We start from the raw sequence: 17,229 nt of genomic DNA, 5'->3' as shown, positions 1-17,229 counted from the left end.
GCAGAGACCCTGTAAACAGAGATGGATAAATTCCTGTTAATATGAAGCATGAGGGACTGGAAAACAGTTGTTTGGCGAACAGTACGAGGAGGGGAGATGCAGAGGGAGGTACTAGCTTTCAAGAGGATATCTGGGAGAGCCAGAGGACCCTGAGGGCAAGAGAGGGGGAAGCAGAGCCTCCTGAGGTAGAAGATGGTGCCAGGTAAAGGAAGAGATGTAAGACCAATTGCACCAATTTTGAATCTGCTTAAAATTCAATACTTCTTTCCCCCTTAGAACCTACTCAGAAGTCAATGGATGTTTCTAATCAAGACCTCGTGTCCTATCTACCTCTACTGGACTCTGCTGGGAGATGCATAAAGGTGGATGCAGTCAGCGGAGTACCACCTAGGGCTTGTGTGGGACCCCATCTTTGTAGCCAGGACAGAGGGGCCATCGCCACTTATCAGGCTGCAGCTCCCCAGCAGCTGGCCCTGCAGTCCACAGTGGTCTGAGGGAGAATGAGGCAAAAGGGAGCACTTACCAGGTTTCACAGTGGCAGACTTCCGGCCTCGCTTGGCAGGGGACCGTTCCTCTTCAGAAGTGATCAGTTTTCTTTTGCCTGAGAGAACTCCCGAGGAGGCACGAGGGCTTTCTGTGGTCTTGCGGGTAGGGGTTGTGCTGCTGCTGCTGGAGGCAGTGGGGGTGGCCGGGGAGCTGATGTTGCTGCGCCGTTTCCGCTTCCCTTCCACCAAATTATCTAGGATAGGATAAGCCAAAGGTTGGTCAACTCCCATGGTCCGAGGCCCTGGTCTTCAAGAAGCTGGGCAGACCCTGAGTTAGAGATCACCACACCTTTTCCTCCACCTCCCACGGGGGCAGAAACCTCTTTCCAAGCCACCATCATTTCATTTCGGTCTCAGGCATGACCGAAACATGTCTGGCTCCCTGCAGAACTGGGGAGGCCAGAAGAATCTGAGAACTTACTATCTGGTCCCAGGAAGGAAACAGAGCTAGGCAGTGGCTCCAGAAAACAGCAGCTCATCAGCATCTCAAACACCACAGGAACAGTAAGATTTAGGGAAGCATGCTTACTGCTCTAGAATTCACTCCTCCCACCACAAAGCAGGGGCCCGGAGGCAGTTTCTCAGGAAGCAAAGGTCTTACCCAAGCTGATGTCTGCTGCCTTGGTGAGGGGTGTTACTGCTTCATATGGGCCAAGGCCATACTGCTCCCTTAGTCGGTTTCCTTGCTCCAAGGACAAGATGACAGCCATTCGCTTGTACCACTTCCTTTGGCCTTCTTTTTCAATGCTGTAGTACAGCTCTCCAGACTCCTTCCTATGCCCTTTCACCACTCCTGGGTGGGAACAACATAAGAGCAGCCTGCTGTTGTTTTAGGTTGCTCGGCATCCACTCACAATGGCTCTGCACAGCGGGGTTGGGTCAGGGCATTAGGAGGTCCCACAGTGGGCTGAAGTTAGTAAAGAAATTCCAACTATCAATCCGAGACACCACCACCACTTAGGAATGTATGTAGCTACTACCCTGGGATTGGGACATGGAAAGTTTCTCAACAGAAGGAACCCTTTAGTTATAAAATAACTTCCTAAAGCCAGCCTTTATGAGTTGTCAGTAGTTCACTTCTTTTTTGAAGTGAAATGACATGTGGTTTCTTAACAATCCCATTATAATTTACTAAACCTTTCGTTCTTGGTTTCTTTGGAGGCTGATTGATAATTCTTGAGTTAAGTTGTAGGTGAAAGATAACATCACTCTGAGAGAGCATGTATCTGTGTGGCTAAATACAAATAGAGAAATAGAGCAAAGAAAGGAAAAAATAAATAAATTCTGCCTCTCCTGCCTAATTTTCCCTATTATCTACTTCTTGCTCTGATTCAGAACCTAAAGATAAGGCCTCTAGGTTAGAAGGAACACAGTGTGGAGTATAAAAGGGATCAGGGCTAGAATTCAGGAAATCTGAGCCCACGTCTCATTCTGCCACCACCAAGCAGTGTGATCTTGGGTAAGACCCATTCTCAACCCTATGAAAAAGATCATATTCCTTCCCTCTGCCTGTCAATAAACAATTTACACACACGTGTGCAATATATATATGTGTATACACACACACACAACACATATAAAAGATAAAAACAAGGCATTATCATGAACACCTTTTATAAGGGTCCATTTGTTTTCCCCCATTAGCCTGTGCTTGAATGAAGGGCTAAAAGAAACCCAGAGCATATGCCACCAAGGAAAGAAATACAGACAGGAAAGTAGGCCTTGGTTCTCTCTTTCTCTATACCACATAACCACTCCCTTTCCCCTTGCTTCTTCATCTCCTGGCTTAAATCTCTATCAGGAAACTAAATCACAAAGACCCCCTTCAAAAGGACAAAGAAACACAAAGCAAAAATATACTTCACACTGATGAAGAGTTACTAGAACTAGAAGCAGTCTAACACTGACATTAGTAGACAGCCTCAATAAATGAGACACAGACTCCCCACCCCTTGACGCGGTAATTCATCCTGGATAGAGACTGTCTCTTTGTCTTAAAGAGAACCTCCAAGATAAGCTTTACACCAGAAAAAGAAGAATGAATACATTTGATACAAACTACATAAGCCACAGGTCATAAAAGACCTAAATCCATGTGCTACTAACAGATGCCACACAAAGCTAAGTGTTATCCAGAGCTAGAAGGTGAAGTTTAACAGTGAAATAAAGGGGCAAACAACAACTACTCCAGAGTCTACATCACAAGAAAGTCGGAAGACACTTCATCAGAGGCGCTGTTGTCCATTATATCCCAATCAGTGTTCCAAACAATCTCCAGAAATGATGTTATATCCAAATTAGCTCATAGAAAAGAGGCAATATATTCAAAGAACTGGCACATGAAACAGTCATAACAAATATAAATCTCTTACCATCACCATTATAGGGAACTGGCTACTTAAAAAAAAAAAAAAGGTAGCATTTTTCAACCCAGACAGGCACAAAAACACAGTACTAACAACTTCTTCCTAAGAAAAGTATCTCAATATATCTGCCACACTCACCTACTAGATTCCCAGCAAGGCAGGTACTATATGTAAGTCTCAGTGGTGAAAAGGAAAAACACTAACTTGGGGCGCCTGGGTGGCTCAGTCGTTAAGCATCTGCCTTCGGCTTAGGTCATGATCCCAGGGTCCTGCGATCGAGCCTCGCATCAGGCTCCCTGCTCAGCGGGAAGCCTTCTTCTCCCTCTCCCACTCCCCCTGTGTTCCCTCTCTCGCTCTCTCTCAAATAAATAAAATCTTTAAAGAAAAAAGGAAAAACACTAACTTTACAGTGGACAAACGTGGCAAACACTTTAACCGAGGGATAAAGTTTAACGAGACCAGTGATGTCCTGTGGATGTCACTGGCCTCTCTCCCCCGTATGATATAACAAGAAGGGCACTTCACCTCCACAGCAGTCTTTTCAAAACCCTTAACTCTGATCTAATCAAACAAAACATGAGACAAACCCAAACTGAGCGACATTCTACAAAATACTTAACCAGTATACCCCTCAAAACTGTCAAGGTCACGAAAAACAAGAAAAGATTCAGAAACTGTCACAGATCAAAGGAGATCGAAGGACACATGAGGGCTAATGGACTGGATCCTGGAACAGAAAAAGGACATATGCAAGTTGGTGAAATCCAAATAAAGTCTGGAATTCAGTTAGTTAGTAAGGAGTCAAGGTTAGTTTCTTAGTTGTGACAATTCTACCACGCTAATGGAAGATGTTGACAACAGGGAAAGCTGGGAAGCTGGGTGAGGGGTGGACAGGGGCTCCCTATGCTATCCCAGTATTCTGCACTTCGCACAGTATTCTGTATACTTAGAGTATTATACCAAAGTGAGCTCATTCAAAAATAAGCAACCAAGGAAAACCAAAAAGCCAGTGTGAAAGTAACCAGTGTAGCAGGAATGGCATTTCCGGCTTTGGAGACCCCTGCAGAGCAGTTAGGCTGGAGCGAGTGCTCGGGGTAGTAACTGACTGGAGAGAAGCCTGCCCCAGCAGACTCCACTCCCCTTTATTACCTGCACTGAAATACTCATCCTCGGAGAGGGCTGTCACTTCCGTATCCAGAGGAATGGGGTCACACAGCAGAATGTCCTTGCCCAAAACATCACACTCGTACCCATCATCAAAGAGCAATTTATATTTCCCAGCTCCGACATCACGAGTGATTTTCCCAGAGTAAAAATAGCCATTGGACGACCACTTGGCTACAACACGGAGCCCTACAAAGCTATTCCCTGGAGAGGAGGCATCTAAGCCATCAGAAGGGCCAGCAGCAGCCTGGAAAGGAATCTCTGGAGAGTCACTTCGACGCAAAGCACCAGCACCCACGTCTGCTCGCCTGGTGGAGTCCGGCACTCGGGGCACAATACGGGTGAAGGATTTATCGTCTGGTGACATGCTGGGTGAAATGTCCTCTATGCCCAAGGGGCCAGGAACAGCTGTTTCTCTAAAGAGAGATAAGAGATAGGAGGCAGCAGTTAGAATTAAGAAAAGTACTTATCTACCAAGTTTCCCACTCCTTTGTCCATGGGTCTTCCTCAGCCCGTTCTTGGAGGACCCCACCACAGGCATAAGCCTGGTTTCTTGGTAGCCTCTCTGATCCCTGCCCACTCCCCGGTCAGTGCAGACCCCTCATGCCCCTCCTGACACCCACATACTCTCTACTCCCCTCTCTTCTCTCTACTCCCTTTTTTTTCTGAACAAGTCATAGACTAAGTGTATCTCACACTACCCGGGTACCTGGTTCCAGTGGTCCGAGAAGGCGGGCGGCCCCTTCGCCCGCGCCCACGAGGCGTGACTGGAGCCTTCCCTCCCTGTCTGATGCCAAGGCCTGCATCACCATCCTCCTCACACACTGGCGCCCCTGTCTGACTGACCCCTTTTCTAGGACTAGAGAATGAAGACAGGTTAGTCTGACAGCACCTGCTATTGGGTCCTTTCTTCACAAAGTCTCCCCACGGCCCTTAAACTACATGCCAGACCAACATGTGCTAGCCCTCCAGGGCAGCAGGAAGCTGGTCTGCACACCCACCACCAAAACTACCAGCCAGGGAGTGGGAGTGTACGGTAACATGTAAAGGACATCCTCCTCTGTGCAAGCCTGTTCCCTCCTGACAAAGCCTCCTACCGCTGCCCTCAAGAACAGCACACCCATTTCTGCCCTGCCTTCTCTTCTACTTCAGGCTCTAGACACCTGCAGAGGGTAACAAAAAGCGAGGGATGTGTCAAGTTGGGGTCACTGGCCTAAACTTTTTGTACTCCCAACCAAAACACTTGTAGGCTACATAAAATGGGGACAGCAGCAGCATAGGCCAGCATTCCCAAAGTCCCCTCACCTGTTTTCCTACATTTTCTTCGAAGTCTAGCTCCCACAGAGTTCCACCCCACCTCCCATGCAAAACCAAATAGGAGAGGAACAAAAGGGGAGGAAGAGGATTTGAGTTATCCTAGTTGGAGGACGGGGGGATTTCCCATGACTCCCTTTTTCCTGTGATATTAAAATGTCAGCAACCCTGCCCCTGCTGTAGCTCTCTCTCTGGAGACCCTGTCTGCACCTCAGTTTTCCTGGGCCTCCTCGGGAGCTGGGCAAGGCAAAATCTGCGGGTTCTGTCCCGCTGGTTTTCCCTTTGAGTGGTCCGGCTCCTCTCCCTGAGCTGCCACTGCTGTGCATGGCTGAGAGGCTTGTCCCACTTGACGTGTGGTGTAAGCTGGATGCCTTGGAGGAGAAGGAGCTGATATCCCCCAGGTCCCCTGAGGAGCCCCCAGTCTGTGAAGGGGAAACTTCGGTTTCACATTCCTGACACTCTACAATTGGCTCTTCGGTCTCCTGCAAGAAAGAAATGGATACAAAAGCTAAAAGAAGCCACAATGACATCATGCTAACGTGGAGGTTGAAAAATCCTAGAGGTGGATGGAAATTTCAATTCAGAAAGGCAGGAATCAGGAGACTTTCTGGAATAATGGAAATGTTCTGTATCTCGTTCTGAGTAGTGGTTACATACAATTAATTGTCAAAAGCCACTGAACTGAACATTTGAGACCTGAGCATTCTACAGGGAATATATTATAGCTCAATAAAAAATAAATAAAGGTGATACTAGATTGGAAAGAAAGAGACCTCTATTATAAGCTAGTAAGTTAAATTATCTTTTTACTCGACAAATTCACAACCTTTACTGAGAAAACAGTAAGGATTCTAATCCAGACAACAGAGGCAATTTTCTGTCTGGGAGAAGAGAAGTAAGGAAGAGGGAAGGTTAGATGAGGAAAACGAGTGGTTAGGAGCCCTTCTGGGTATTTGATCAGCAGTGGATAAAATTACATGTTTTTTGAAATTAGTTATATTTCTTTTCCATAAATGATAAAGGAAATAGAAAATTACAGGCAAAAATAGGTTAAAAATGGTGTTACTGTTTAGAAAAATGAAAACCAAAAAGGTAATAAAACATACAAGGTTGCAGTATCATAGAAGACAGAAATGTCAAACTGACTTTATCTCACTTGCTGACTTTGACGGACTGGTAACGAGCTCAGTTTTAAGCAGGCCTTGGAGGCTAATTCCCAAGCTTATGCGAAAAGGTTCCCAGACCAATCAGTAACGTCCTCTCTGGGCACAGGACTGAGAATTACAGCCCAGGTGCTGTACATTTGCCTTCCTGGTCTAGACTGTTCATGCATTATTGTGCAGATCGTCAGAGAAGAAATGGAGACCTGTAAGACAGACTCTCCCCCGTCTCTGGGCATACAGTATGCAATGCATACACATTTAAATAATGCTATAAGATAATTAAATGATTATTTTTGACCACTCCCTTCTTGAAAATCTCTCCCTTGGAATCTACAAAGTCACTTTTACTTTCATTCCACCTGTTTGGATACTTCTATATGTGCTTGTTTTGGGGGTTCCTCTTTCTTGGTCTGATCCTTTAGAAACAGTATTTCACAGGACTGTTCTCATTCCCTTTTCTTACTCTACCGTGCTTTCCCTAGCCAGTCTTACCAGACTCATCCCTGCCTACCAACAACACAATGACTCAGCTCCAAACTCATAAATACAAATACCTAATAAACTTTACATCCCTTTGGATGTACTAAGGACACCTGAAATTTAACCCATCCAAAACACAATGTCGTCCTCTCTCCATTTCCTTGCCTTCAATGAATGAATCCTGGATATGCCCGGTACATCTCACATCCCCTACAGCTCTCTGCAGAGGCTGGTTTTTCTCAACCAAACCCCAATTCAAGAGTTTGGAGATAAGAGGCAACCTTGCTCCCCATTGCCATTAACAGACCATTTCTATCTCCCCACCTCTCGCTCCTACTAAGCTACTATTTGCCATTCTGTTAAACTTTCCTCTCCCCCTTACTCACCAACATCCTCCCATCCACTCACTCTCATGGATGAACAGCATAATTCCTGGTTCACAGCCTCCCTTCCCGGTCCATCCCTACTTCTGGCACTATTCTCTGTGGCTTACATCCATCATATGACCCTTCTGTAGCAACTCCCAAGTTCCTGATCTAACTACCACCATCAACCTTTTCCTCTACCTCAGCCATCTGTCCTCAGGGTCTTTACCAGAAACTGCACCACCTCTAAAAAGTGTCAGTGACAAACATGACTTTCTCGAATCGCTGTCTCCTATCACCAACTTGTCTGCTCTAGCTGGATTCAAGTCTCATTATCTGCCAAGGTCATCTGACTAAGCAGGTGTTATGAGCCCAGAACTGAAGTCAATCTCTTCACTTGGATATGGCACATGAGTAGAGGCCTGGCCAGCCTAAGAGGCTGGGATGCCAGGCTCTATCTCTGTTGGAGATTAAGCCCCAGGAACAGTGGCCAGCTCTACCTGCCTTTGCAACCGCGCTGCAGTCAAAGCCATTGCTCTCGTAATGACTTAGACCCAGGCGCCAAGCTGGCCTGTTAAGAACTTTTTAATGTATTTGCTTACTTGTTTTCCTGTGTGTCTCTTCTACCAAACTACAGATGCCCTGTTAAGACAGAGATAGTAACACCATCTTCTTTCCTGGGTATATCCCCCAAATCGAGCACAGTGCATGCCACAAGAGACCCTTGGTAATTATTTCCTGAATGATCTTCTCTCTCAAACCAGTGTCCTATTTACATTCTTTGTCACAGTGTGTGGTACCACCATCTATCTAGCTGCACAGGCAAAAAGCCCAGGCACCATGTTAGATTCCTCCCTCTCCCTCAATCCTCACATTCAGGAATTTACCATAGTGTATCAAAATTTCACCTCTATGTATTTCTTATATCTTTGTCTCTCCTCTCAGCCCCTACTGCCACTGTCCTAACCTGACACTCATTACCTCTCATCTGAACTATGCCTCAACCCATTCCAATCCATGGTTAAACTGCTGCTAATCTGACCTTTCCCACATACAAATCTGAGCACACCACTCTTTTCTCCAAAATTCTTTCAAGGCTCTCCATCACACCAAAGATAAAAATCTAAACTCTTCTCTATGGTATTCAAAAGCCCTTACGCTGTGGGCCTTTATCAACCCTGATGGCATCTTCTACCATTCCCTACCCTACTGTTGGTGTTATATGGAGCTTCTAAATATTCATTAAGCATATCACGCTTTCTACATATTTACATAACTTTTCATTCTGCCTGTAATGTCCTTCTCCCCCACCCCTCAACATCATCTGCCACACTTTTGAGTGCTACATCTTCTGAGTAGTATTTTAGCCACCTTCAGGTAAGCTGGTAGGTTCTGTCCCCTCTTCCTAACACATCTTTCCACCCTCTATAGCAGCAACCAAGAAGTTCTGGATTTGCTGCATGTCAAGTATAAGCTCCTAGAGAATAGGAGTCTTTTTTTTTTTAATCTTCACAGCCCCCAGGGCCTGCCACAGTACTAGGAAACACAGTAAAAAAGAAGTTGCTGGTAAATAAACGAATAAAACTTCTCAAAGATAATAAACAAACGATACAAGATATGAGGGAAGTTAAGCTCCCAGAATCCTCTGACCTCAACCTTCACACTCCTTCATGCATCTTTTTTGCTGCCTACCAACTAGACCATTCATGCCTGTGTGCTCTTTACTGTCTGTGCCTTAACTCACCAAGCTTTCTATGTGGAATGCCTTTCCCCCTTATCTCCCTACATCTAAAATCTTCCATGTCCAACTCAAATGCTTTCTAGACCTCATTTAGACTTTTTTTTTTATAAAGATTTTATTTATTTATTTGAGAGAGAGAATGAGAGAGAGCCTGAGAGGGGGGTGGGTCAGAGAGAGAAGCAGACTCCCTGCCGAGCAGGGAGCCCAATGCGGGACTCGATCCTGGGACTCCAGGATCATGACCTGAGCTGAAGGTAGTCGTTTAACCAACTGAGCCACCCAGGCGCCCCTCATTTAGAAAGACTTTATCTTGCATACTTCATTTTCACTCTTGAAAGTGAGCATAATGTAGTGGTTAAGAATGCAGGCTCTGGGGGTGCCTGCATGGCTCAAGTCGTTAAGCTTCTGCCTTCAGCTTAGGTCATGATCCCAGCGTCCTGGGATGGAGCCCCACAGCCCGCTTCTCCCTCTCCCACTCCCCCTCGCTCTTTCAAATAAATAAATAAAATCTTAAAAAAAAAAAAAAAAAGAATGCAGGCCCTGGATCTAGATTGCGTGGGATGAGTTCTAGTCCCTCTATTAGCTATGTAACCTAGAGGAAGTTATTTTTTTATTTTTATTTTTTTTAAAGTAAGTTATTTTAACATGCTATGCCTCTGTTTCTTCATCTAGAAAATGGGATAACAGCATCTACCTCATAGCTTAGTTGTGAGGACTAAATAAGTTAAATCACTTAAAGTCCTTACAATAGTGCCTGGCATATAGTCAGTACTCCAAAAATGTTAGTTGCTATTTATTTAATAATGGCAGCATTTCCCAAACTATGTTCCATAGGGATATAATAAGTACTATCTTAAAAAATGTTCAATTGTCAAGTAAGTTTGGTAACTTCTGTATTAAACAATAAAATAGACATCTTTAATAAAGGACTTCTTAGAGCCTTTAATGTAATATGCACTGTGAATCTTCATGGGGGACGGGAGGTTTTACAGCCATCTGGTGTTTCTCAAACTTTGACCATGGAACATTTTTTTTTCCTCAGAGTATCTAAAAGACCTGCTGCTTCCAGAAATATACTTTAGAAAACACCACATCGGGCGCCTGAGTGGCTCAGGCAGTTAAGGGTCTGCCTTCAGCTCGGGTCATGAGCCTGGGGTCCTGGGATCAAGCCCCACATCGGGCTCCCTGTTCAGCGGGGAGCCTGCTTCTCCCTCTCCCTCTGCCTGCCACTCCCCCTGCTTGTGCTCTCTCAAATAAAATCTTAAAAAAAAGATAGCACCACACCAAGTAGTATGTTAGAGTATCACATTTTAGATTACAACATTTACAAAAACTGTTCATGAAAGCAAACTGCTTTTCTAAAGCTACTCTAAGTTCCCAATCTTTCCAAAATAGCAGTAACATTAGAAAAAAATTCCACAAACATAAAATTGAAGATGAATTAACATCTGGGATTTTGGTATCCAATAAATAAAGAATACAAGACAATTTCTCAAACTAATGTCAAATGCTTTCTGACACGAGGGCCACAATGGCCCATTAATGAACAACAGCAATAGTATGTTCCATTTAATAAACTATATACCAGAGTTTAATTCTCCCTGAGCTCAACTTCCTATATGGCTACCTGGCAGATTTTTTAAAAAGTGCCTGAGTAAAGGAAGGAAAGTAAGTAGCTGTGCCTCTTATCAATTAATACAATGGTTCCCAGAAATTAACATATGTACCAAGAATGGTGCCACATCTTCAATTATAGAAAATCTGTTTAATTTCAGCCAGTATGAGATCTAAACAAAGTCAGCATATAACATTGTCCAATATAACAATGAATAAATGCCAATATCTTGCCAACATTGGGAATGAGTCCATAATGAATCCTACTACGAAATAAAGGTGCATCTCCTACCTATAACCACACATGGATGGAGACCAAGAAAGGACACAATGAATAAACATAAACACGAGTGAGAAAACAGTGAGAAACAATGAGAAAACACATGGAGTAAAACAGGGAGTTCTAAACCTCATTAAGAGTTTCCAAAGATTAAAAATAAATGGCCAAAGGTCAAACAGTAAACCCATGGTTGGCAAAAACAGAGAATTCAAGACTCTCCTCTTACCCATGTTCTCACCGCTTTCTAACAAGATAAAGGAAAACAAAGAGGCTAGTTAGTTGCACAAGAAAAGCGAGCAGGGGTGGAAGTGGAGCGCCAGGGAAATTTTTCTACTGAAAGAAATCTGCCAAACAGACCCAAAGTATGTATTACCTCAGTTACTTTTCTTTCTACTTCTGTCCCATCCACATAATACACATCTGTGATGACACGGGTGACAAGTGTGCGAACCTCACGGATTGTTCTCATGTGGCGATGCAAGACATGGCCATGTGGGGGCTGAGGCATATCAAACTCTTCCTCTCCCTGTGACAGAAAATACAGAACACAAGCATGGGTCTCTGCAAAATGGCAGAATCATAAATCAACTTCTTCATGATGAGCATTGCTCAGAGGTTCCATGAATCTAGTGTGATGGAATTTTCCAGTTGTTTTGTTTTCTACTCACCTATAGATAAGAACAGGGATGGACCAGCTATATAGCCAGAGGCTAGGAAGAGTTTGTATTAGTTTATCACTTAAAATGACCTATTTCTGTCTAAATCAAAATCATAACATCTAGCACTTATATCTAGGATAGTTAAGTGAAACTCTGACCCCCCTAAAAATACATTTTAGGTTATAATCCTTCTGATTTTGATGCTGACTTGTCAATCAGTATACAAACTTACACTTGCAACATCTCTTTAAATAAAAGGAAGGCATTCTTTAGAACTTCATATAAAAACAGAATAATCTATTAATCTCAGTGCAGTCTGTCTTTCCCGCATTAATAACCTATAGTTTATTTATGCCTAGAATAAGATACACAGATTTCTCTCAGAATTAAATATGAAATATTTAATCTACTTCAAATAATAGATTACAACTTAAGAGCCAAGCTAGTGTCCAAGAACAGAAAACATTAGTAAATTAGGATTTTGTATTTACTTGTACCATAAAGAATAATCAGTTAAATAGCTTAAATAAACCCTATATATATATATTTTTTAAAGATTTATTTATTCATTCGACACACAGAGATACAGAGAGAGAGAACATGAGCAGGGGGAGAAGCAGAGGGAGAGGGAGAAGCAGGCCCCCCGCGGAGCAGGGAGCCCGATGTGGGGCTCGATCCCAGGACGCTGGGATCATGACCTGAGCCGAAGGCAGATGCTTAACCATCTGAGCCACCCAGGCGCACCTAAACCCTATATTTTTATGTCAACTGTTACATACATGTTTTCTCATAACATATATACCACATTTAACAGCATCCATGCCCTCCCCCCCACCCCACTAGCTCTATAATTCTGAGGAGAAAATGCACACTTTTTTCTCCCACTTTACTTCCCCACAGTAGACCGATTTTTCTTTCAGCAGTCAGTGTCAAGGTATCCAAGTCTTTCCAAAGAACTATATATACCACTGCAATGATGATGATCCTGGGTTTTTACTGACCAATATGGTAGTAATTTACCTAAAACTTTCAATAATTTTTCTGAATAATTCCCACTCCAAGTCCATCTCAGGGATAAAAGTACCTACTAAAATGGATATCTAAATTACGTAGATATAAATAAAATAAAAAGCATGGAAACGTCAATCAACCAATTTCTTAAAATGTTTGTGTATGTACAACTCTGGTTCCTGAGTGGTCAGAGTACTGGTCTGTCACACGTCCATCATCAGGGCCCCCCAGTACATGACCCACAACAGCCTAGACCTCCTGCCTGCACACACGGAGAGCCAGGCCCTGGGTCCCAAAGGTCCTCAAGAGTTCAGGGCTACATCAACACTCCTTGTAGTCAGACTTCTCAAGACCTCCTGCACTCTTCCACTACAACAGCCAGACAGATGATCACTTCAAGAGAGACACGTAAATAAACATGTCTGACAGAATAAGAAAGGAGAGAAAGGAAAGGGGGCAGATAAAAAGAAAACTATGCTTACTCTCTCTTCAAACAGTCTTCTGAAAAGAGGTCTCTGTAAAGATAAATAACTTGAGGATCTTATCTTTATCAAAGGAAGATAACAAAATGAAAACAAAACCAAACCTTCCCTTCAGTAAAAGCCTGGCTCCAGGCGTACCCGATACAGAAGTGAAATGTTAAGGAATGTCAACGGTAGGCTGCTTATGCTTTTCTCCAACACCGGCCTGAGTCCTACCCAGAAAGCAGTGGATACGAAAACACTGGCACTTGGAAAATCTCCACAGAGCCTTCCTCATTTTCCAACATTCTTCAAAAGAGAGCACAGCAATGCCATTTTCTGTTACTGTGCCCACCCAATCTATAGTTTTTTATTGTAGTATAATATACAGAAAATTTACCACTGTAACCATTTGTAAGCATACAGTTTGTGACCTTAAGTACATTCACACTGTTGTGCAAACATCACCATATGCACCTCCAGAACTTCTCATCTTTCCCAAATGAAACTGTACCTATTCACCACCTAGATTTTTCTAGCACCTTTCCTAGCAGGAGCAATTAGCTCTTAAATACGTTATTTCACTCTGTATGACACAACAGCAGTATTTAAAATCATAATAATCAACAGGTAGCAGTGATAACCAACATATACTGGGCACTCACTATGTGCCAGGCGTAGTGCTAAGGGCTTTACATGCTTTATCTCATTTAATCCTCACAATATCCCAGACGGAAGTGGTCTGACTCCAAAGCCTAGGCCTAACCACTCTGGCTCACTGGCTCCTGCTATCATCATCATGAGACAGAAGCAGAGATTATTTCCCTATTTTACAGAGAAAGAAAGGAAGATATAACCTCGTGGCTCCAACAAGATTGCTATCTTTAGGATCAAGTTTAATTCTTTTTATAAAGGCAGAGAAACCAAATTATTATGTGGCAGAAGGTAAACACTTTAAGGGTAAAAACAGGTGCAAAATAGGATCTACTATAACCCCTATATTCAAAAAGCTATGCTATTTTTAATCTGTACAAACTGATAAAGTCTTAGGTCTCATAGACTGTTACCTTAAAAGGCTAATATTATCAACATAATTTCTGGAGTTCCTGGAGAAGCACGGATAAACAGAACAAGACTACACAGGCCATGATTAATAAATAGAAAAGCAACATAGCATAATGAAAAGAATACCGATTCTGAAGTCAGATATGCTAAGTTCAAATTCCAGTTCTGCCACCTACTGATGGCAAAATCTTGGGCAAGTTACTTAACCTCTCTTCAGCTCGGTTTCTTTACCTGTGAAATGGGAATAATACCAACCTCATGGGCTGTCTTGAGCACAATGCTGATACACTTTAGGTGTTCAATAAAGAGAAACTATATTATTTAATTTTTATAAAACAAACAACTTGGACAGTTAGAACAAGAGGCACATCACTAATGAAGCTTTCCTAGGCAGATTCCAAGTGAAGATAGTCCACCAGAGCAACTGAAAAGGCAATTTAACCACTATTAGTAACTTCTAAATTTTCCCAGCCATGGAACTCAACTGCCACCTGATGAAATTTTATAAACTTCCTCTTTTTTGTTAACATGGACACTTCTACCACCACTTCTTATCCATTCAATTTTTACAACTACCTACAATTCCCTACTCTATTCCCAAGAATCTGTTGCTCCTCCAGCCTTACTTCCATCAGCCCCAATCTTTTCCTCCCATTACATATAGCTGTACCCTCTTTCTGCAGTCCTAGTCACCTGAGGACTTCCCCCTTCCTCTCTATTCTTCTTACTGTTCTGTTTCTAATACTGTGGTACACCATCCTTCATGCTTCTCTATCCCTTCTCCTCTGCTTTATACTCTCTCAAGTTCCTGGGAACCTTGGTGAAACAGACTTGAGAGGGAAGCAATTAGCTCTGATGCTTATAAGGGAGGATGAAAAATGGTGGCAGAAAAGATTAAAGGCAGAAGAATATTATAGGGCCCAGACTATACGCCTGGCTTTCTTTTCCAGTAAAGACCTACTTGACAAACTCCAACACTATTTCATTTTCCCTAAAAGACTATCTATTGGCTACAGCTAACCATAATTTTCACTACCCTATCTCTATCCTGAAAAAATTGTTTTTGTTTTTAATGACTGATCTGTACAAAACTCTTAAGAACTATCATTAGGTACGCGTACCACAACTTAAATTCTCCAGGAATCCATAAAGTCAAAAACAGGGCCCCTGAGATACCCTATACGTTCTCTCACCTGGCTGTGGAGCGACTCTGTATCATCCCCAGGAGCACTGACTGGTTTTTCACCACTCCCCCTCTCAGTCTGAACTGTGGCATCTTGTTTTCCAGAATTCTGGTCCACCGTACTGGTCCCCTGTTCACACACATTCTTTACAGTCTGGGTTGCTGCTGAAACAGTTTCTGGGACCCACAGGGAACGCTCTATGGTCTGGATTCCTATGTTATTTTGGCTGGGCCTTTCAACCAAGGCATTACTAGGTTTTTCCTGATTGGTATTCCTGCCTTCTTTCTGGCCTTCTAGCACATCTGTCTCCACTGCTTCCCCTTGAGGACTGGATGGCCCCTGTGTGGCCACCTGCTGGGAGATAGGAGAAGGAGGGTCTTTGACAGGACAACTGGGCTTCATAGGCTGTTGACTCTTCCTGGTCCTTTGTTCACCTTCCAATTTTTCCTTTTCTTCTTCACCTTGAGTACCTGGAAAACTGAGCGAGTTCCCCCTAAAAATCAACCACAGAAAGAAACCATGTCAAGTAAGTAAGTGTGAGTGTGTGTGTACTGGCAAGAGGAACTACAATTTGACAATTTGAGAAATGTGGAAAAGGGAGAAAATAAGGACTAAGCATGTCACCTTACAAAGTTCTTCAACATAATTTCACTTTTTTTTAAAGATTTATTTGTTTCCTTTAGAGAGAGCAAGCACGTGGTGGGGAGGGGCAAAGGGAGAGGGAGAAAGTCTCAAGCAGATTCCATGCTGAGCCTGACTTGGGACTGGATCTCACCACCCGGAGATCACAACCTAAGCCAAAACCAAGAGTGAGACTCTCAACCAACTGCACCACCCAGGCGCCCCAACGTAACTTCACTCTTGAAAACATAATGGTACACAGGACTATCCCACCATAAGAATAAAACAGTCATAAAATTTCTTCCCATCATTAGTTATGAAGTCTGAAATCTGACACAGGGAAATAAGGTAAACAAAAAGATGTAAAGCCATTACTGAAGTTATAGTCAATGAAGGCAGTTTAGAGATCTACTTCAAAAAAGCTTAATTAGGTCAAGATGTCTCATTTGGTTTTTATTGGTTCTAACATTCTTTAAATGACTCCTAGGCACTTTTCATTACTTCCTACCCCAACCAATAATTTTAGGAAAAGAAACAATCTATACAGGATAGAGTTATACGTGAGATTCTAGCTTTGGTAGCTATACTGGTATATCTTACAACTAACAAGAATGACTTGGTTCCTTAAAGACCGTTCCCAAGATACAGCCTACTTCTTTTCATTAGTCTTCCCATTTGGCTATCAGTGATTTATTCACTTATCCCACAAGCATTTGATTAATGTCTCCTACAAACTAGATACCACAAAGCTCTGAGGTGCCCAGGGCTTTCTTAGATGTCCTTAACCAGAATAAAAAGACCCAGATTAACTCCAAGTGAGGTTACATAGAAACCTGACATTCATGTCTTATTCATCTCACTTCAAAACACCTAACACAGAGCTTATTATACAGTAAGTGCTTAATAAATGTACTATGGACAAAAGAATTAATGTTCTCTCCACTGAGAGATTAACTGCAAAAATCTACTCTCAGATTAAGTAAACTAACTGTATAAGCAGCAAATTCATGTAGAAAATGCCTATAAACTTTTAACTTTTTGGTAAATTACATATTCAGTGAGTCAGAACACTACAAACAAAACAAGAAACTAATGCATTTTAGGCTATATTTAAATGTATAGTAGCCAGAATAAAGATAAAAGGAATCCATTCTGAACTGACCATGGTACGACCATATCTGGATCTGTTTCAGTTT

At 42.8% G+C, this 17,229-nt stretch overlaps 1 protein-coding gene across 7 annotated transcripts in view; it reads right to left on the bottom strand.

Moving 5' to 3' along the window:
* The window catches only part of TP53BP1 (tumor protein p53 binding protein 1), a 73,017-nt gene that overhangs the window by 7,251 nt on the left and 48,537 nt on the right, over positions 1–17,229 (bottom strand). For 6 of the 7 annotated variants that reach the window (XR_006795006.3, XM_045900219.3, XM_045900221.3 and 3 more), the window contains 7 exons: positions 15,422–15,905; positions 11,406–11,558; positions 5,600–5,871; positions 4,785–4,934; positions 4,061–4,491; positions 1,147–1,338; positions 524–739 (listed from right to left, as the gene is read on the bottom strand). Coding sequence is in view for 6 of the 7 variants with exons in the window: in XM_045900219.3 (XP_045756175.1) it covers positions 524–739; positions 1,147–1,338; positions 4,061–4,491; positions 4,785–4,934; positions 5,600–5,871; positions 11,406–11,558; positions 15,422–15,905 (1,898 nt within the window). In the remaining variant the exon portion in view is untranslated. The remainder of the gene's footprint in view (positions 1–523; positions 740–1,146; positions 1,339–4,060; positions 4,492–4,784; positions 4,935–5,599; positions 5,872–11,405; positions 11,559–15,421; positions 15,906–17,229) is intronic. The other variant, XM_064570550.1, reaches the window with a different exon arrangement.

This window comes from Mirounga angustirostris, unplaced genomic scaffold (assembly GCF_029215605.1).
Source record: "Mirounga angustirostris isolate CCGP_5_RB_7025 unplaced genomic scaffold, mMirAng1.0.hap1 SCAF_9, whole genome shotgun sequence".
Classification (NCBI taxonomy): Eukaryota; Metazoa; Chordata; class Mammalia; order Carnivora; family Phocidae; genus Mirounga; species Mirounga angustirostris.
This window is presented reverse-complemented; position numbering and strand designations above follow the sequence as displayed.